Source organism: Serinus canaria, chromosome 3 (genome assembly GCF_022539315.1).
Source record: "Serinus canaria isolate serCan28SL12 chromosome 3, serCan2020, whole genome shotgun sequence".
NCBI classification, from domain to species: domain Eukaryota; kingdom Metazoa; phylum Chordata; class Aves; order Passeriformes; family Fringillidae; genus Serinus; species Serinus canaria.
This window is the reverse complement of record NC_066316.1, coordinates 9,512,082-9,532,080: the sequence shown is the minus strand read 5'-3', so window position 1 is coordinate 9,532,080 and position 19,999 is coordinate 9,512,082. Positions and strand designations below refer to the sequence as shown.

The following is a 19,999-nucleotide window of genomic DNA, read 5'->3' as shown; positions in this document are numbered from 1 at the left end:
TATTCTTGAAACACTCTTCGGACAGTCGTCAGCTTCTTCCTGATCTTCGAGGAAAGACAGTTCTTCTAGACTGGAGGCAAGGACTTTGTTGATAAAGGAACTTCAGAAACTACCAGACAAAACTTCTTGGTAAGACAGTATCCAGTCAGGCCTGCAAAGTGGAGACACAGAATGTATAACAGAGGCTGCAATGCAAACCTAAAGTATCTGAAGCTCATGGGACACATTTCCCGGAAGCTTCTAAAGAGCTGCACAGGGAAACACGCTCCTGCTGGCAGCAACTTGAAGCAGGCCAGGGGGAAAACCCTGCCCTACTTCCACAGAGCTCCCACAGGAACAGCCTGGCCTCTGCGCTGCCCTGGGACAGCAGGGAGCCCAGAGCCCTGTGCTCTCCAGGAATGGCTCAGCTGCACATGCACAATCCTGCTCCTCTCCCTGCTCCACAGCTCAGCAGCCCTACAGCTCCAGGGGCCCTGGCAGCAGCACAGCTCCTTGCAGGGGGCACATGCAGGGCACAGCTGTTCCCTGGCAATGAGCACAGCCTCTCTGGGCTGCCACAAGACCCTTCCTCCCAACAGAGAGCAGCCCAGCTCCCCCCTTACCTCTGTGTGAGGCTGATCCATGCTCAAGGGGCTCCTGGGCCAAGGCCCCCTGAGCCAGCTGGGAGCCCAGATCTCCATTCCCAAGGCCAGGCATGTCTCCATTCCAAGCCAAACAGGTCTGTGAGTTGCCTTGGAACAGAGGCATCCCAGGTCCTGAGAGCTGAGAGCTGAGAGCTCTTTTCCTTCTTTCTCTGGGTTTTTGTTGTAGATTCAGAAGAAGCTGTCAACCAGGTTGAAGAGAAGAAGTGAGTTAATTGAACTCATGCCATTATAATCAGCCCTTCTAATGACTCAGGAATTCAAAGTATATTTCAGTTACTGAAAAGATTGCTTGTTTTTTTTATTTTTCATGAACCTAGCATCAGTTTAATTTCTCTGAACAATATGGAGCTAGCAAGCCAAGAGAGAAGGGTTCTACTACTTCATGTGGTGCCCATTGCTGCCTCACTACTACAGGATCCCTTTCCTTCCAAACAGGAAGAGTTTTCTTCAAAAGAAGGAGAAAAGGAGTGGGAACATTTCTCGTTTCATGCTAAATGCCTTCCTTTTCTCTATTAATTCTGACATTAAAAAGGCTATGGGGAGATAAAAGGCATGTGCAGGATGGAGAAGAATGTTTTCTTTTCAGCACAGCATTTCCAGGATCCCCAGGCACCACTCCAGCTCCTGCCACTCAACACTTCACACTGGAGGAATTTTCACTGCACCACTGGAGCACACTCCCAGGGACTGGGATCTGGGAGAGTCCACTGAGCCCATCAAGGAATTGAAATTAATTTAAATACATTTTTAAAAGAATGGGTGTTACCCAAGCTTTCCAAATGTCATCTCTGACTTATGACTAGAAAGGTCATTTTAGGACAGACATGACCTGTACCTACCTGCATCTTCAGATGTCTTCTCTTGTCTTCTCCTGCTGGGTCTTTGCCTGGAGAAAATGGAGGAAAAAAGAACATATGAGGAGGTAGAAAGAGAAGCGAGGGAATGGGTTGTCTATGAAAGGAGGCAAACCTTCTTAGCATGGTCACTGTGATAAAGGAGCAAATGTGACACATAAACCCAACAGGATGCAAAGCTGATTCATTTTCCTTATGCTTTCAGTTGCTGCAGTCAGACAGAGCTGGCCAAGCGCTGGCTGAAATAATAGCCAAGTCCAGCAGGGAACCCATCCTGAGGTGCTTTCAAGCCCTGCCTCCCCTTCCCCACCACCACCTCTGCTCTTGGGGCATTGCTGTTGGGTTTGACATTTTGCTGGATCATCACAGATGGGCAGAATGGTGAATGCCCAGAGGTTTGACTAAATACATGGGACAGCTGAATGTGCAAAATGACCAGAGGAGATGGGAAGAGTGAGGTGAACAGCACACTGGAGCAGCAGACACCTTGGCTTACCTCATCTCCCGAGACTTCTGGAGATCCAGCTGGAGAGGGCTTTGGAGAGACCCTGCAGCACTGTCAACAGGGAGACTTCCTGCCTTGCATATTGGGGGGATCAAAGGCAGTCCCAGTGACGCCTTCTTCATTTCCCAACCAGTGGAATATGACAAGGAGGTCTGGAAAGAGTAGAACACAGTGCTCAGATCAAGCATTCAGCCTTGCCCTGCTTCATGCCTCAAGACATTTAGATATGCCCTGAGCTGGGACCTAGCAGGAATAAACAAATCAAACTGATGAAGCAGATTGGCACAGGATGGGGAATGCAAAGAGAATTGGTGAGGGAGAGACCATGTCCTACATTTCTGAGCTCTCCCCTCATGCTCATTCCTCTGCAAGTGTGGCTGCATTCCCAGCTGGCATCCCCATGTTTGACATCAAAATGTGCTGGGGTGCCAGTGCCTCCACTGGCCTTTTGGATGGCATGGCAGTGGGTTTAGATCACTGTTCTCTCCCTGCTCCTAAGGTGCCTCACAGCCAGTGCTGATCTCCAGCTGTGGCCCCACAAAGCCATTCTGCAGGATGCCAAAACCTGCTTTTCTCAAGCCCCTCATTCCTTCTGCTGCTGCCCTTCCCTCCTCCAGTTCCCCAGCAGCCTTTGAGCCCAGATGCTGCTGAGCTCTGCCATGCTCGCTGCTCTCCAGCTCCCAGACATCCATCATCTCAGCCTCACTGGCATTTAGGAAGTTCAGCAGAGCTCCCTGCCCTGCTGCTCTCTGCAAGCTCTCTGCCTGCCCACGTTGCTCCAGGGCCAGGAAGAATGGGGCTGGAGGCATGGCGGCAAATGCACACCCATCCTTAGTATCCAATCATTTCTGGGATATGATGCTAAAGAGCCAAATCAGAACCTGTTCAAACTTCACTGAAAGGGTCAGCTCCTGTCAGGGATACACTTGCCCCTTTCTCTGCAAGGCTGAAATCAAGTACCCAAACCTTGGATAGGACATTGTGTCTATCAAAGCTGTTGTTCATCTGCCTCCTTCTGCACCCCACGGCAAACCCAAAACAACTGCAGGTCCTGGCCCTGCTGCAAAGGCAATCGTGTGCCTGGGCTCTGGGCTGCTCTCCTCATGGCCACCTCCCATCCCTTCCCTCTGGACACAGCTATGCCACAGAACACAGCTGCCTAGAGGCTGATGGAGTCTGGAAATTGCATCTGAGACAACTGTGCAGAGGGCCTGGCTGTACAACTCACAATCTGAGACAACCTGACTAGGCAGCTTCCAGCAAACATGTTTGTCCATCCAAAGCACACACAGCTGACAGAAAACAAGACAGAGATGCTTCATAGCTACCTGTAGGTTACTAAATGGAGAAGGATTGCTTTTCCAGATTGGACAACTCTGACTGCTTGTTGGTGTTTTCTCAGCCGTAAGACAGATGAAGAACCATGACAGAGCCCAGAAACCATTCAAGGACCTCTCCTGTTATTGACACATGCTGAGGCCAAGAAGTCTGCACTTCATACCCCTTGCAAAGACAGCCTGAAGCACAGTGTCCAGCTGAGCTCTTCTCGACTCAGCTGCTTCCCTTGGCTCACAGCACAGGAAGAGTTCTCCAATCTCTCCCTACAAGCACATAAAGTAAAAATCTGCAGCACAGGACTTAGCTTGGTCTCCTTACCTTATGTCCTTTTCCCTCTGAAGTCTGCTCCTGGTTGCTTCTTCCCGTATCTTTGTATAGCCAGCACTAGTTTTCCCTTCCTCTTTCTTTCCATCATACATTGTGGTTGGCGTGAATGGAGAAGAGCTCTCTCGGATGGGAGGCAAGTGCTTGGAGGGAACGATTGAATTTGGATGTGTCTGGGGAAGATTCTGGGCAGTAGTGGAGCCAGTCAGGCCTGCAAAGTGGAGACGCAAAATGTAACAGACTCCACAAAGTAAATCTAAAGCACATTAATCTCTGTATTTCATGGGACAGACTTCCTGGAAACTTCTAAACAGCTGCACAGGGAAATATCGTCCTGGCAGCAGCACCTTAAAGCAGGCTAGGGGAAAACCCTGACCCTCTTCCACAGAGCTACCACAGGAACAGCCTGGCCTCTGAGCTGCCCTGGGATAGCAGGGAGAGACAAATCCGGACCTCTTCAAACTTCACTGGAAGGGTCAATTTCTGTCAGGCATAAGGTCTCAGAGCTCTGCCAACAGGACACAAACAGAAAATTTACCTCACAGGACTTAAGCTTGGTCTCCTTGGTTCCTTTTCCCACATAAGTCAGCTGTTTGTGTCTAATCTTCTGATCCCAGCCGGTGCCAGGTTTTGCCGTCTCCTTCTCTCCATGGAACATCTTGCTTGCCTTGGGAGAAGTAGAGATCTTGGGGATAGGCAGCAATGGCTTGGAGGGAAGGAGCATTGAAGGACTTGCCAGAGGAAACCTCTTGGCAAGAGAGAAGCCAGTCAGGCCTGGAAAATGCAAATGCAAAATGCAAAATGGAGATACAATCAGAGCCTGCAATGCAGTATCTCATGGGACAGATTCCTTGGAAACTTCTAAACAGCTGCACAGGGAAACATGCCCCTGCTGGCAGCAACTTGAAGCAGGCCAGGGGGAAAACCCTGCCCCACTTCCCCAGAGCTCCCACAGGAACAGCCTGGCCTCTGCGCTGCCCTGGGACAGCAGGGAGCCCAGAGCCCTGTGCTCTCCAGGAATGGCTCAGCTGCACATGCACAACCCTGCTCCTCTCCCTGCCCCACAGCTCAGCAGCCCTACAGCTCCAGGGGCCCTGGCAGCAGCACAGCTCCTTGCAGGGGGCACATGCAGGGCACAACTGTTCCCTGGCAATGAGCACAGCCTCTCTGGGCTGCCATAAGACCCTTCCTCCCAACACAGAGCGGCCCAGCTCCCCCCTTACCTCTGTGTGAGGCTGATCCATTCTTGGTCTTCAGCTTGTCCTCAGTTTGGATTTCTTTCAGGCCCCCATGCCATGACTAGGAAGGGCGGTGGAGAGAGCGGGGGCAGATGCACACCCTTCCTTAGTCTTTGGTCATTTTTGGCACAGCTAAAACTCCCATCCGGAGGTGTCCAACTCAGAACTTGGTCAGATTTCTGGAGAACATCAAACCTTCACCAGCCCAAAAGGCTGGAGAGGTTTTCCTGCACGTGTGGAGGCTTGCTCTCAGCACACCTAATCAGCTGGGTGCCCATCACCTCGCAGAGGGCACAGGCAAGCTTGGTGACCACAGCGCAAACGTTGGCGCTTCGGACAGGCAGCGCCTTGTTCTCCAGGCAGGACCAGAGCACGGGCAGGGCGTAGCGCTGGACCACTTCAGGGCTCCTGGCATAAACCCATTCCACAAGCACTGCCGGGACAGAGACACAGCTCCTTACCCACCAGCCTCAATGCAAACAAGGATCTACCTCTGGTTTTGCTTCTTGGAAGCCTCTCTGGCCAAGATCAGTGAAATAGCACACAGAGCGCCATGACCCAGAAACGGGCAATGCAGCTGATCAGCCTTGACACAGAGCCACCAACCCCTCAGGACTAATTTCTCCAAACAGAGCCTTGTACCTGTGGCAGACTTTGTACCTTTACTAAATTATTTCACAATTTGTTTCTGCATGGACAGTGAATGAAACATCAAATTGCCTTTTAGTTCCATTAAGAAGTTTTCTAAACCCACAAGGAAGATTTGGAAATGCATCCTAGAGAGGCAGATGAGAGATTTCTAATAAGAGGGATGATTCCATTTTTGTAACTTTGATGTCAAGGGCCAAAAGTCTCATCTGGCTCCTCCCTTTGCTCCATGGCACATAGCAAAGGGCAGTATTAGAACACACTTCAAAACTCCAGCCCACCAGAGATGGGTGCTGCTTGACAGCTGGATGAGAAACATCAATGACTAGCTGGTGTCTTTGGCAGAATGCTTTTGTGACTTCCAACAAAGAGCTCTTTCAAATCTCAGGGTGTTTTAGAGAGTTACCCAGAGCCCATTGCCTTGCATTTGAGCATCTCCACATTTTAATGGCATTTCCCTTCCCAATGTTAATGGCATTTTTTCTTACAATGTGTACTGAAATAGGGGCAATAGAGAGATAAAAATGCTACACAGGGGACTGAAATTTATCCAGAACACGAGTATTTTCTCACATTGTCTCTGGAATCTGCTCTCTGCTCATTTTCTGAAATGAACTATATCAAACACAGACAAAAATTTACTACCAATAGGCTCCTTGCGTAGCTGATTTGGCTGAGAGATCAAAATCTGAAATGCTCAGGAGACCAGTCTTTTTTTTTTTGATCAGGTAAAATGTTATGTAGTAGCCATTAACTGACTGTGGGGGAAGAGACTTCATTTTTTCTATGCTGTTAATCCACCAGCAGTCATCAACATTGAAAGAGCAGCTGAAAGTACCCAAAACCGATTCTGCTAAGCAGTAAAAGGGTTATGGTCCCCATTTTAAAATGGGACTTCATTTTAGTTTAAATGCAATTAAAGATATTGGTCACTATGGAACTTGAAAAGAGCCCCAGTGAGAGCTCAGCCCCGAGGCCGAGCTCTGCCCCCATCTCAGATGCCGCACAGCCCTGCAGCAGCCAGGGAAACCCTGCCAAATACACCTGCCTTGGCTGTTGGGCAGGAGGGACAAGCTCAGCACCTCCTGATGTGGAGGAGCTACTCTGCTGTCTGTTCACAGGCATTCCCTGTAAATACTCCCTCAGAGACCTCTTGGCTTAGAAGGGGAGGCCATACCTGTGATACGCTCCGTGACATCCAGCAGAGCTTCACCACTCAGCTGGCTCCATTGGTGGCTGAGCTCTTTCATCATTGATACTTCATCTACAAGTGAAACACACGTCTCTGCTCACTCTTCTGAGGGCATAGGAGAAAGGACAGTGGGGAGGGAAAGGGCAGGGGCAACCCCATTTTATACAATAAAGTCAATTTCTGCTGATTTTTGAATTATTTTCTTTTTTTCCTTCCAGCCTAATTGGCAGGGTTTAAAATTCCAGAGGAAAAGCTCTCCTTTCACATTTGTAAATCCAAAGCTGTCTGCTGTCCCAGGAGCCATGTTAAAACATTTCACATTAGAGATCTCAAGAGTTCAGTCGCATGGAAGCAGTGAAAGGGTTTTGCATCCCAGAGCAAAAAGGAAGAAGCCCATACTTGGGACACAGAAAGGCACTGACTCAGGCAGTTTGTGAGTTCACAGAGCAGCTGAGGTGGAGAAAGTGGAAACTGCCCATGAAGACCTGCCTCTTCAACACTCCATTTTTCAGGCGTATTCCCGGAGTGCGGCATTTTGAGAGCTGACATAAATCTGTGTGGCAAAGGAATTTACAGCAGCCCTTGCCTAGGCAGGTATTTGCTACTGCCATCTTGTTCCATGCAAAACAACATGTGGAACAAGGCATCATTGACAGCTGGATTTAGACCTGTTTTTTCTAAAGAAACGAACTTGGTGAATCATCAATTCCCCTTTGAAAAAAGAAGACAAAGAAGAAAGGTGGAAAAGAGGCAGCAAATGCCTCTAAAGTGGAGCCTTCCAGGTGGCTGCTCTGCAGAAGCTCTGATGTGCCAGTGTTCCTTCATGCCAACAGCAAAGCTGTTCATTTGGGAAGTCAGATGGGGCCCAAGCAAACTCCAAAACCCCTCTGGCCTTTGAATTGTAGGAAAGCTGTAGTCCAGGACTTGTTCTTCAGACCAGCAGCACAGAGCCAAGGGAGCCTGGGACTGTTGGGAAGTGCTGCTGCACATTCCAGCCTGTTGGGGATGGTGCATAAGGACTGCACCTCCACAGCTTCTGGTGGGTGTCAGCTGGAGTGTTCCACAGACAACAACACCTCCCAAGGCAGCTCTTGTGTGGGAGAGACAGAGACACAGCTGAAGAGAGTCCATGCCAGGGCTCAGCCTTACCCAAATGAGCAATGGATTTGTTCAGCGCGTTCACAGCTGCAGCATGAACCCCGGGATCCTTTGAGTTTAGGTTCTTTGTTATTCCCTCCACCAAACGGACCATCACCGGGTTCAGGGCATCTTCCAGGAGTCCAATGATTTCTGCCAGCACTTCCAGTGCCTTCTGCTTCACTTTCTTGTGGCTGTCATTTATTCTCAGGAGAAAATAATCAAAAATCTGTAAAGAGAACAAACAACATGAAAGTTGGATTAAAATTACCTTGTCTGAAGAGGGGATGTAGAAATGAGCACTCAGCAATATAAAAAATAAAAGTGATCCTTTCTGTCAGGTCAGCCCTTGCTTGCACAATTTCACCATTTTCCTTTTGGCCAGTCACAGGAATGGTTGCGCAACCTCATGCTGCTTGAAAGCTTTTAATCTGTTTTTAAGAGTTTTGTTTGAGGACAGAAAAGTTCCTATGGTGTTTCTCTCCACCTATAAATAATTGAATCAATTCCATTTATTAATTCAAAAGGCTACCTTTGCTTTTGAAGTATGGAAGCAGGTATTTACAATGCCCATTTTTTATACAGTTGTGTCAAGGCAGTTATGATTTTGGCTGGAGGAGATCTAAGTTTTATTTTGTCTGTGTCTGGAGAAGGGCAGGGCTCTGGTCAACTCTTCCAGGATCCAGACCATTTCTCTAACTAACAGGTAGACTTCTGAAATGTAATGTGGTCTACAGCTCTCATCAGAGCAGGTTCAGTCCCTTGACAGCCACACTATCAGGCACCATTTTCTGGAAAAAGGGAAAAAGCATCTACTGGGAGGAGAAAGGATAGATCTGTCCTTAGCTGTTTTCTTCCTTTTCCAAAGAGAAAAAAAGCCCCCCCCAAGAAAGGTAGGCACTGTCTTTACCAAGAGGAATAGAGATGAGGATGGAAATAAGTAGCCAGAGTTGGGCCTGTGCAAGACAAGATGGAGTTACAGAAGTATCCTTTAAAAAATATTTCATTTAAACCAACCCAGCCTGATACTTCTCTTCCCCATGCAAACCTATTTTCTGTCTAGAGAATAATTGCCATGCTTTCAATGGCTGGATTCCCTTCTCTTAACCCAGCTGGGAGTAGGAGACAGCAGCAGTTACAACAGCAGAAAATTCTACCATCGTCTGATGAACAGCAGCAATAGGCACATGCCAGACAAATACAGCTGGGCTGAAATAACTTGTCCTGAAGTCTGGACCTGAATTAAATTTGTCTGGGTAAGAGGGACCAGCCTGTCCCAAATCATCAGGATGTAGTGCCAAGACACACTGAATTAACTTTATTTCTACAGGCTTGGGAAAGAAGCTGAAGAAAGGGAAAAAAAAAGATACCCCACATACTTGGACAATGTTACTGGAGATAAGCTGGGGGCTGGTTTTGCATAGATCTAGGAGGAGTCCCACTCCTTCCATCCGTGTTTGAAACCCCTTGGCTTCCAGGAGATGGTAAATCTTCTGGAGGGACTCCCTTCCTTCCACAGCTGCAGGTGATGTGACCTGGGCTTTAGGACGGTGGAGGAGGCGTCCACCAGGGGCAGACTTCGCCCTGGAAAACAAAACCAAATTAGGACCTGTTGGTGGTAATATACCTTCAGTTAATTGTGAGCAAACATCTTGAGGAGTTTTCCTAATGATGTGATTTCAAGCTAGAAGCTCTGAAGGACAACATGGACCTCATGACAGTCATTATGGGAGACAATCTGCAAGTGACATTCTCACCCACTGCTCACTCAGGAAAACCAAGGATGAGATGCATCTCATCTATCTTCAGATGGCTTCCAAGGCACACATTGCTTTGTAGGGAGACACTACTTCCAAGTTTAAATGCCTGCTCATATGGGACGTGTGTGTCTTATAATAAGGAAACTCATCAGTCTGGAGAAGTGTCTCTACACCAGGCATGACAATCGGGAAAAGTAGCTCAGATGCATCTGAACAGATGAACAGGGGCATAGCTGAAGGATCCAGAAAATCAGGAACAGAGATAGAAACAGAAGCCAGACATGCTAGAACTACGCTCACATTTCATTTGCTTCCCTAGAGACTAGATGCACAGCCTAACAAATCCACTAGGAATAATCCTCTTGGATCAACCTGTCTCTTCCATGAGCATGGGAAGATGCTAGCCATGCTACTGAGGCATGTGATCACTTTCCTGCCACCACTGACCATGACAGAGCTAAATAAATTCCCTCTGTTATCAGAGGAGAACAGGTACAAGTAGCTCTGCCACTGGCATGAAGAGACAGCAAGGACCAAATTCCTGTCTTAAATGCTGATTGCAGCACAGGGGGAAATAAACCAAACATGCTGTCCAACAAACATGGAGTTTGTTGTCCAAACTCTATGAAGGACAGGGATACCAAGACAAAAGTCCACATTGAGACACCTGTTGACTAAAATGGCTCAGGAGTTGACTTGCTCCTTACTACTCAAACTTGGTACTGTTTGAGGGTAAGAAAACCATGAATCAGCCAGGCCAAACCACATGGATGGGAACTGCTTGTTTGGGGAATGGCATCTTGCTTCTAAACTGGGACTTCTCATTAAAACACTCATCTAAAAAGGACTCCACTAGGATGAAAAAAAAAACCCTGGTTAAACTGACTTGTCCCAAGTCAGGCAGCAGAGACTTGGCCCTCTCCTAGCCTCCACTACACTGCCCTTGCCGCTGCACTGGATCATCTGAGCTACAACCAGTGGGGTGTCTTTTTGTCTTTCCAATTTTTGTGGAAAGCCCTGCAGAGAAGTTGTGTTCAACACAATGCAGAAGTAGACATTTTTTATCCTAGAGCATTTGTAGGGAAAGGAAACAATCTATGCCACTGGTCATCTCCAGCAGAAAGATTTGCCTTGTCATGTGCTTGGTCACATCTGACAGAAGTGCTCAGTACCGTTTGCTAGGAGGCAATGTGGCCTGGGGCTCCTTCATGTCATCATTCCTCTTCTCCACCGGTTCCTTGACAGATGGGCATTCACTCTTCTGGTTTTCCATCCCCTACAAAGACGTAGAGAAACCCCATGAATCTTTAGAATATAAAACAGGAAATTCCCTGTTTAAAACACAACTTAGAACCAGGATCACTGCTACCAAGGCTTAGGGAAATATTTCCTAACTTACAGAAATAAACAGACCAGAGATTCAGTGATGCCAACTCTTGGTTTGCAATAGCCCAAGGCAGGTTATGGGTGCTACCACACTGAGCAGCAGTCTAAAATCCCAAATTCATTAGTCTTGAGCAAAATTGGGAATAATGGAAACTGATAGGCACTGAGTGGTCTTAAAGGAAGCAGCAGAAAAAATTGGACTCTTTGGAGATTGGCCCGTTCTGTTGGAAGTTGATTTGGTTCAACTCTTACTCTCCCTGCTCCTGCACAAAGTCACACTCCCTTCTGTAATGTAGATAAAAAGAATAAACCCCCCCCCCCAAACAAACAGATGATTTTCACTGGATGCTGCTGAATTCACCAAGCTTCTTGCAGCTCCACAGGGCTTGACAGCAGGACAGTATTCCCGAAAGACAGACAGCAATTGTAATAACAAGGATTGACTTGGACATCTTTTGTATATTTGGAAATTTTCTTGGCACTACTACTTCCAGTCTCTTTTGCAACGACTGTTATGTTCAGAAGCACTATTCTCACTTAATTGATTTAGAATTAAGAAATAGGGGGCAGAGTAGGGAGAGTGGGGTGGGGGCTTACATGTGAGTGTAAACCCATTTTCTCCTCTTTCCCTTTCCTCTTTGTGACCAATATTCAAAGTATTCAAAACCCCACTTTTCCCCTAATAATAGCAGTTCCTCTGTGGTCTGCAGATGAACAGGCTGAGGATTAACACTTCATTCCCAAAAGCAAAATGATTCAGCAGAATAGGAATGAGATAAAGACACCTTGGGTATGTTTGATCTCATATTAGCAGTGGCAATACTTGCACAAAGTAGATATTCCTCCTGCCAAGCACTTACTTTCTTCTTAATTCTTGTCAGAATATCTTCCAGGTCATGTGGAGAAAGAGATTGTTCCAAAAGCTTTTTAAATTTTTGATTATTCAGCAACATCTTCACCATCTCCTGTCCATAATGCCTAAGGAAGGAAGGAAGGAAACAAAGAAAAGTGAACCAAGGAAGAGTGTTAACAGAAGAGGCTGGTGCCTTAAACTCATCAGGTGCAATGCTTGCATGAGAAGGCACTACCTACTCTGCAAAGAGGGAGATTTACCTCACTTGACACTGCACAGTGCTATAGCTGAACACACGAGATAAGAGGAGAATGTAGGGCAAGAGAAAAATACCATTTCTCTCTGAAACTGGGGGTGTGCTTCTGTGGGATCAAAGGATTCCAGAGAACAAGCAAAATACATCTGCTTTGTTGTCAGAGCCTGTTAGCAGTGTCCTGCTGCCATTGCACAGTAATTTACCTTTCTTTAACTGGCAGGGAAGCCAGGACCAAACACCCCATCCTTGCTTTTGATTATTCTATACTGTATGTATGCACAGGGGCAGCTAGTTGCTCTGGTGTTCTTGGCAGCTATTAATGGGAATTTCATCATCAAAGTAAGGGGATTTTGGTGGTTTGGGGTGATTTTGCCACTTGGAAACCACAGTTTTCTTCAAAAAGAAATTTGGAGGTCACTGAGCAGCATTCTAGAAATCTGCAGAAGGGGATTAGAAAGACTGAATATGTTACCTAATGACCTCTGGAAATATTTCTAGGGAAGTCATAAGTTAATGTGAAATAGATGTTTGGGATTCTTCAGTGATGAACATTAGCCAACACTTTGGCTTTCCTTGTGCACCTAAGGCCAATCAAAACTGTTGGACTGGCTAATCTGAGCACTCTTTTTATCTCAGTAAAGAATCCTTCAAGTCACAGCAAGGTGGCAATGCTCCTTCTTGCTGGCCAACCTCAGGTTACCCAGTACAGTCATTTCCCCAGGCAACCCAGAGCAGTGGTCACAGCACCAAGCCTGACAGAGCTCAAGAAGCATTTGGACAATGCTCTCAGGCACATGGAGTGACTCTTGGGCTGTCCAGCACATGGCCAGGAGCTGGACTGGATGACCCACATGGGTCCCTTCCAACTCAGCATATCCCATGATTTGATGACCCTTATTCACACAGAGAGGTCCCTTATTATTTCCTTCAGTTTCCACTCTTTTGTGGTTTTGCCTTTATAGCCAAACACAAAACAGTTCTCCTGGTTTTGGAGGTGAAATAAAGATCATTACCTTGTGTCCTTGTGACAGTCCTGAGCCAGTGTCCCTGCCACCTGTGCCAGCCTCTCAGCCCTGGGGGTGCCTGCGAGCTTGGTGACTCCCATTTTCTCCACCAAGGACAGGAGGAGTTCGGCCGCACACTTCCGCGCCTGGGTGTAGCGGCTCCTGGGAAGGAGAGAGCAAACCCTGGGGCACAGGGACAAGAAGCAGCAGCAGCACAGGCCTTGGCCAGAGCGTGCTCTCTGGCCTTGCTGGGGGAAGGAGTCTGGGTTCTCCCTGCAGCTTCAGACACCTGCAGAAGGTTCTGTCCTCAGATAAACACTAAGTCAGCATTGTACAGAAGGACTGCCTGCATGGAAGAGGGAGGAATTCAGTCTCCCTGCACTATCTGATACTCCATTTCTTTCCCAAAGTTTACTCGGAGAAAGATTAAAGTAATAGATTGTGGTAATCACATGCTTTCTGAACAGAGAGAAGCTGTGAGACAAGCAGAGAAGAAGGATAACACAATTCTTATCTTGCTTGCTGTGCCTGTGTTGTGCTAAAGTAGAATGCAATATAGAGATTATTTACTCAAAGTGAAGATGTTTTGTTCTCTTGGCCTATCAAGGCCTAGAAGTGTGTGTGTGAGACTGTCATGAGACAGTCATGAGAGAAAGAGAGATGAGTGCAGTTCTGTGCAGTTGTGAGCAAGAGTCAGATGCATCATTCTCTCTCCCCTTCATCAGAGTCATTGTTGGTTTACAATAATAGATCACATATGAATTATTTAGAAATTAAGGACAATTCATGCTGACCCATCAGAGGGCACCCAGTACACAGAGCTGCAGCGGGATGAGGCTCTTTCTACCCATTCATCCCCAAATCTGCAGACCTCTGGGAAAAAACAAATGCCGGGAAAAAATGCTGTGAGGCGTGAAGTTGCGGAATATCCAGCAATGCAGACTGCTTCTTTTGTAAAGCTTGGCAAGGGATACATCTGAGTGCTTTACCCTATTGCAAAGCTGAGGAAAGGGTGCCAGTCAGTTTAGCCAGGTTGTCCTGCTCCAGAGGCTGTCTCTTGGGAACTATCAGGCCCAGCACCAACACTAAGGGCAGTATTTGCTTCAGCTGTCCTATGGCACTTGGCCTGTGAAGGTGCCTGGAAAGTGATTCATCATCTCAAGGCTAACATGAAACATCATTTTGAATAGAAAGTAGAGCTCTAAGGTCAGGACACTCATACAAGTTTCCTTTGGCAGGAGCTGCACCTGCTGTGCAGGCTGTGCCACACCCAGCACATTCTCCCCCACATGCTCCAACATCCTAGCAATGACCCTCCTTATTTCTCAGGTTAATGGCATCATGAGGATACGTGGTTTTCCCCAGGGCCTCTGTGCTTAGCATTGCAAAATATGCAACAGCACTCACAGCTGCAATTGCAACTGTCCCTCTTCCCACAAAAGCACAAGGCTCTATCCTTAGCTTTTGCAAGCACTTTCAATTCCCCACTGTTCACCACATCAAGGAAACTCTGACAGACTGGGAGAACTCCTGGAAGCAGCAGGAAGCTGAGTCAGAGGAGCTTTAGTTTGGATATCAGGAAAAAGTTTTTCACCCAGAGGGTGCTTGGGCCCTGCAACAGGCTCCCCAGGGCAGTGGTCACAGCACCAAGCCTGACAGAGTTGAAGAAGCATTTGGACAACAATCTCAGGCACACAGGATGTGCCCCTTGGGCTGTTCTGTGCAAGGCCAGGAGCTGGATTCGATGGCCCTTATGGGCCCCTTCCAACTCCCCATATTCTACAGTTCTGTGATTCTGCAGGAGGGCAGAAACAGGTGACAAGAGGAAAGAAATGAGGTTGATCAGAGAATCAAGTCACTGAATCCACAGAAGATGCAGGATACAGGACCCTTCCCTCCCAGCATTTCCATTCTCTCTCCCATCCCTTTCCTCACCCACACACTGGAAGGTGAAGAACATCACTAAAAGAAGAAGAAGAACCTACTTGACTCCCTTGTCCATGAGAACAGTCATTGCTCGTGCAGGAGTCATGTTCTCTACCATCATCCCCAGGCTCTGACAGGCTGCCTTCTGAATAAACTCTGGGGAGTTGTGCACCATGTGGAGAAGGACAGCAGCAACCTCATCTGCCTCGGAGTCCATATCCTTCTTCAAGATGGCAAAGAGCTCTCCCAGAGTGACAACTGCTGAGCAGGACACCTTGGACCGGAGGTTGGTCACCTGGGGAAATCATGAGGGAAACATAAGAATCACCTTGAAAAGAAAGCCAGTTTCCTTAGACAAAACTCCCAGGAAATCACAGCATGTCCCGCTGTGTATAGAGGAACATAAAAGCACAGAAAGAGCAGAAGAGCCCAAGCACAGAAAGGCACTTACTCTGACATCAATTTCTGGCCTCATACCTGCTTACTGCAGGCATAAAAATATGCACTTTTACTAAAGTGTTCTACTTAACCCTTCTATAATGTCAATTGCTTAGATTTTAGGCCCTTTGATTTGAAAAACAAAGAAGCAAAATAAAGTAAGGGATGCTTTCAAACCATAAAGGCACAAGTCATAAAGGTAAAACAGTCAGGTGCTCCTGTTCAAAAAAGCAACACCTGTACTTGAAGCACTCTGACAGAAAACAGAAAACACAGGCTCAGATCTACAGCCTCATTTGCAGTGTTCAATTACAGCTTGGGCAGAGATTAGGACTCTGCCATATAATGTCATTAGGGTCTCAGTTTCTGCCTTGCATGATAATGGCACCACACTCAAAGACAAGTGCCAGACACCTGACCTGCCAGTAAATACAGCTGCATGTACACACAGATCCTACAGATAGCTGACAGACTTTAGAAATAGAAGGTCTAAAACCAGAAATGAAGGCAGTGCCTGAGCACACATGGAGATGAACAAGCACATATCTACTCTACAAGCTGTGTATGAAGGATGGGGGACGATTCAGAGCAATGTTCTCACCTCACTGGTAACTGCCAAGCAAATCTCACGAAGTCGACAGAGCAGGACTTCTGGATGGGACTCAGCCAGGCGTGGGATGTTGAAGAGTCCCTTCTCCTTCAGTTCCCTGAAAGGCAAGTACCAAAAAGATTGATTTTTCTCTCTACCCAAGAACTGGGCAGCACCCTCTGAAATGACCTCCCATGGTTTGACTGAGGCAGCTCAGTCAAACCATGGGAGGTGCTTTTCAAGGAGTATTTGATGAAATCATGGAACACATTGCCACAGTATGCTGTGGCTGTCAAAAGCATACACAAATCCAATAGGCATAGAGAGGGCTTTGAGTCTTCATTTGTGGCCTTTCTAAAAATCTCTGCTATTAAGTCCCTCTGCCACTGCTTCCTTGAAGCTGTGAGGCCAGGCCATGCTGCTGTTTCTTGTCACCTCCCTGTAGCTGTCCCTGAGACACAGTCCCATTGGGCTGGTACAGGGGCATTTTCCTTCTTTGTTTTCCCCAGCAGGCAGTTCAGCACTGAGAGTCTGCACTGCCACTCTGGAGCTGAGTTTCCACTATACAATCTAGGCCTGTGTGTCACCCACTCCACCTCACACATTCCCCAAAACCACAGCAGGATGTCCCAGAAGATTACAATTCCACCCCTGGGCAAGAACTGTTGAAACTCTGGCTTCTCCCAGAACCCTCCTACCTAAAACAACCCCCACAACAGCAACATGTTATTTAAAAGGTGCAAACAATTCCCTCTCTCAGCACGTGCTTTGTGCAGGCCCTCAGCCTCAGGAAGGTGTGTGAGGCATCAGGGCTGCAGCACAGGGCTGGCGACTGATCCCACGGGCACCCCTGAGTGTCATCAGGGCCCCCCACACCTGCAGAAGCTCTCTGCACCTCACAGGGCACCAAAGAGAAATGGGGAAGAGAAAGCAGAAGAGAAAGGGCAAAGCAAAGGAGATGCATAATGGCCGATTGTTCATGCTTATCCCTGTGGGAATGAAGCATCCATATGTGAGTGGATGCTAACCCAGACATCAAAAAGACAACCAATATCAGCAACATTTGTAGGGTTATCACCTCTGGGCCTCCTTCGGTCTCTGTAGAATTTTGGGACCCATTACAAGTATTGACAAAACATCTCAGGCCCATATGAAGCAGTGAGAAGGAAAGTTGAATTCCAAAAGTGCAAGATTCCTAGAGGATTTTATTTATTTTTCCTTCTCTTCTGCCATGAACCCTTCAGGAGTAATGGCAGGCTGAGGGACTCGAAAGCACAACTCAGTCGATTTCTCAGAAAGAGGAGCTCCCTGGAGCTGTTTCTGGGGCTCACATGCAGGAGGAGTCCCTGCCATTGCTGTCAGCAGTGGGAGCAGAGAGGAATCTTACTCAGTCCCCCTGGGCCAGCGGCCCAAGGCACCCAAATCTCTACACTCAAAACTGCTGCCATCCTGCCTCTGCCTTCAGCCAGCAAATCATCTCATCCCACAGCTTTCTCTCTTCCCTTAGCATTTCCTTTGCAGCTCCATGGAGCAGCAGGCAAAGGGAGGAAACAGCACGGACCTGCTGCAGCTGCAACACTGCTGCAGAGCAAGGCCAAGAAAAGGCTGCTCTCCCATCTTGATGCTCTCCCTGCTCTGCAGTGGTTTCACCAGTGCCCTTTGGCCCTCTGGGCTCTCGGCGCTCCGAGGCACAAGCAAGAGACGCTTCTGAGGGACCTTAGCGCTAAGAGGGACACCGAGGGAACGGGGCCTTCCTTACCAGTCATCGCTGCCCAGCATGGAGAGTGCCTCCTGCAAGGACTGCTGAGGGTCTGCAAACACTCTGTCCCTCTGCCCGTGCCCACGGGGCGGCTCCTCTCGTCGCTTGGCCCCAGTGGCCGTCTGCGAGGTCACTGTAAGGAGAGGGTCGGCCGTGAGTGCTGCAGCCCCGGGCAAGGCACCCCGCCATGGCGCGGCCTGCAGCCCCAGCTCCCAGCCAGGCTTCTGTGTGGCACACCCTGCCCCTGGCTCAGAGACTTCCCTGCTGGCTGGCTCCTGGGGCTCCTTGCTTGCTCCCAGCCTCCCCCAGCTGGGCACAGCTCCAGGCTGAACCTGACAATTGCCCCCACGGCGCCAGCTCCCAAGTGCCACAGGTGCCACAGCCTGCGGCAGGTTCCTGAGGCCGCAGAGCCCCCACTGCCTGCCAGACAGTGCCGACAGCAGGACTGGCTGGGCAGGAGGGAACCCCACAGGGGCCTCTCTTGTCTCAGCGCCCTGATTTCCCCCAGCCCTGAGGACAGGGGCACTCTGCAGCTCCCTGAGGAAAGACCTGCAGCTACCTCACGGCAGCACCAAGCCAAGCCTGAACAACCCAGCCCTGCTGGGCCCGGCTCAATCCCCACGGAGCAACGACCAGGGAACAGCCATACCTGACCCTTCACACCTGACAGCGCCTCTGTTTCCATTGACTTCAAATACTCTTGGCTATCAACTTTTGGGGTAACTTATAAGTAGATTTGCTGTTCATTCTCAGGACAGACTATGGATCCAAGATCCCAGCTGTGCTGGCTGAGGCAGGAGGCAGTTTGTGCTCCTTGTAAAAAGACAAACCCCTGCAGGAAAAAGCTGCCACGGAGCAGGCTTACCTGAGGAGCTGCCTGGGAAGCTGCCATCCCCAGGGAGGGTGGGTGCACTGGGCAGTAAGGGCACTGCTTCTTCTTTGTCCTGCTTCTTCATGACTTTTTTCTTCATGGCACTACCAGGGTGCTTCTTCTGCACACTAGGAGCTGTGCCATTGACAGGTGGTAGGCTAAAGGCTGCAGGGACCAAAGAGGAGCTTGCAAGTGGAGGGTGCTGGACAGGGTGATGATGGAAAGGGCCAGAAAACTTGCTGAAGCTGGGCAACATCTCTTTGTTTTCCCAAAGAACTTTGAGTATAACAATGGCATGCTAATATGGGACAGTGATCACAGAATCAGAGAGTCCTAGAGAGTTTGGGTTGGAAGGCACCTCTAACCACCATCTAGTCCAGCCCCTGTGAGCAGGGACATCTTCCCTAGATCAGGTTCCTCAGAGCCCCATGTAAGCTTGAACACCTTTAAGGACGGACCAACAACAGCTTCTCTGGGCAAACCCTGTCAGGTTTTCATCCCCTTCATTAAAAAAAAAATCTCCCTAATATCTAATCTAAATCTACCCTCTTCTAGCTTAAAAGCAAACTGCAGTGATGCTTCCCCTAAGAAACAAGAAAAACCCAGTATTGCTTTGCTTTTGTTGTCCTGTTCCAGAGGCAGGCAGGGGAAGTTCCCAAAGAAAGTGCAGACAGCCTTGCGTGATGTCCTCGGGCTGAGTGCTGCCTCCTAAGGGCCCTGCTGCCGCCCTCGGGCAGCGCTCACAGCCCTGCAGGCAGAGCCCCTCAGCCGGGATTCAGTCGGGAACGCTGCTTGCTCCTGGGGCTACAACAGAAACCCTGGCTGGGGCTTCAGCACAGCTCCACAGTGCCAGCTCCTCAGCAGGGAGTGGCAGGAGAAGGATCTCTGGTGTTTTCATCAGGAGGAGATGAATTTTGTTTCTTCCAGGTTGCAGCCTGGTAGAAAAGCATTCTTTTGGACTCACCTTCCCTGGAGGCTGCTCCCCAGGAGAGAGTCTGAAGCCCCAGAAATATCTGTCTTGCTTTGCAAGACAGATATTTCTACTTTGAAAGAATTTAGAGGTGAAGGTGGGAAGCTGATCTGTTACTGACTCAATGAGGCCATGGGCAAGACACTTCATCTGTATTTTTCATTGGGAAACCGAATTATATCCTAATGCAAGCTTCCACTCAGGTGCAAGCAGAACAGTCCCCCAGTGTGATTGCACCAATGTGCAAACGGCAAGCAAGTGGTCAAAAAGGACCACCACAAGTGTAGCCACCACTTACTTGCTTCAG

The 19,999-nt window shown here is 48.5% G+C and overlaps 2 protein-coding genes across 2 annotated transcripts; both read right to left on the bottom strand.

Annotated features, from left to right (window-relative positions):
* Window positions 1-27: 27 nt before the first annotated feature.
* LOC127059446 (TOG array regulator of axonemal microtubules protein 2-like) lies at window positions 28-15,540 on the bottom strand. Its single transcript, XM_050972934.1, has 15 exons — window positions 15,517-15,540; window positions 15,125-15,360; window positions 13,149-13,301; window positions 11,887-12,004; window positions 10,813-10,916; window positions 9,260-9,464; window positions 7,893-8,109; window positions 6,729-6,815; window positions 4,889-5,336; window positions 4,204-4,439; window positions 3,660-3,876; window positions 1,995-2,155; window positions 1,484-1,530; window positions 603-822; window positions 28-151 (listed from the first exon to the last, which is right to left on the bottom strand). The coding sequence occupies exons 1-9, from the start codon at window positions 15,538-15,540 to the stop codon at window positions 5,101-5,103; spliced, it is 1,380 nt and encodes a 459-aa protein (XP_050828891.1). The 3' UTR covers window positions 28-151; window positions 603-822; window positions 1,484-1,530; window positions 1,995-2,155; window positions 3,660-3,876; window positions 4,204-4,439; window positions 4,889-5,100.
* A 546-nt stretch (window positions 15,541-16,086) lies between these two features.
* LOC127059445 (TOG array regulator of axonemal microtubules protein 2-like) lies at window positions 16,087-18,875 on the bottom strand. Its single transcript, XM_050972930.1, has 3 exons — window positions 18,717-18,875; window positions 17,852-17,984; window positions 16,087-16,210 (listed from the first exon to the last, which is right to left on the bottom strand). Exons 1-3 carry the CDS (start codon window positions 18,820-18,822, stop codon window positions 16,087-16,089), a joined length of 363 nt encoding a protein of 120 aa, XP_050828887.1. The 5' UTR covers window positions 18,823-18,875.
* Window positions 18,876-19,999: the final 1,124 nt, after the last annotated feature.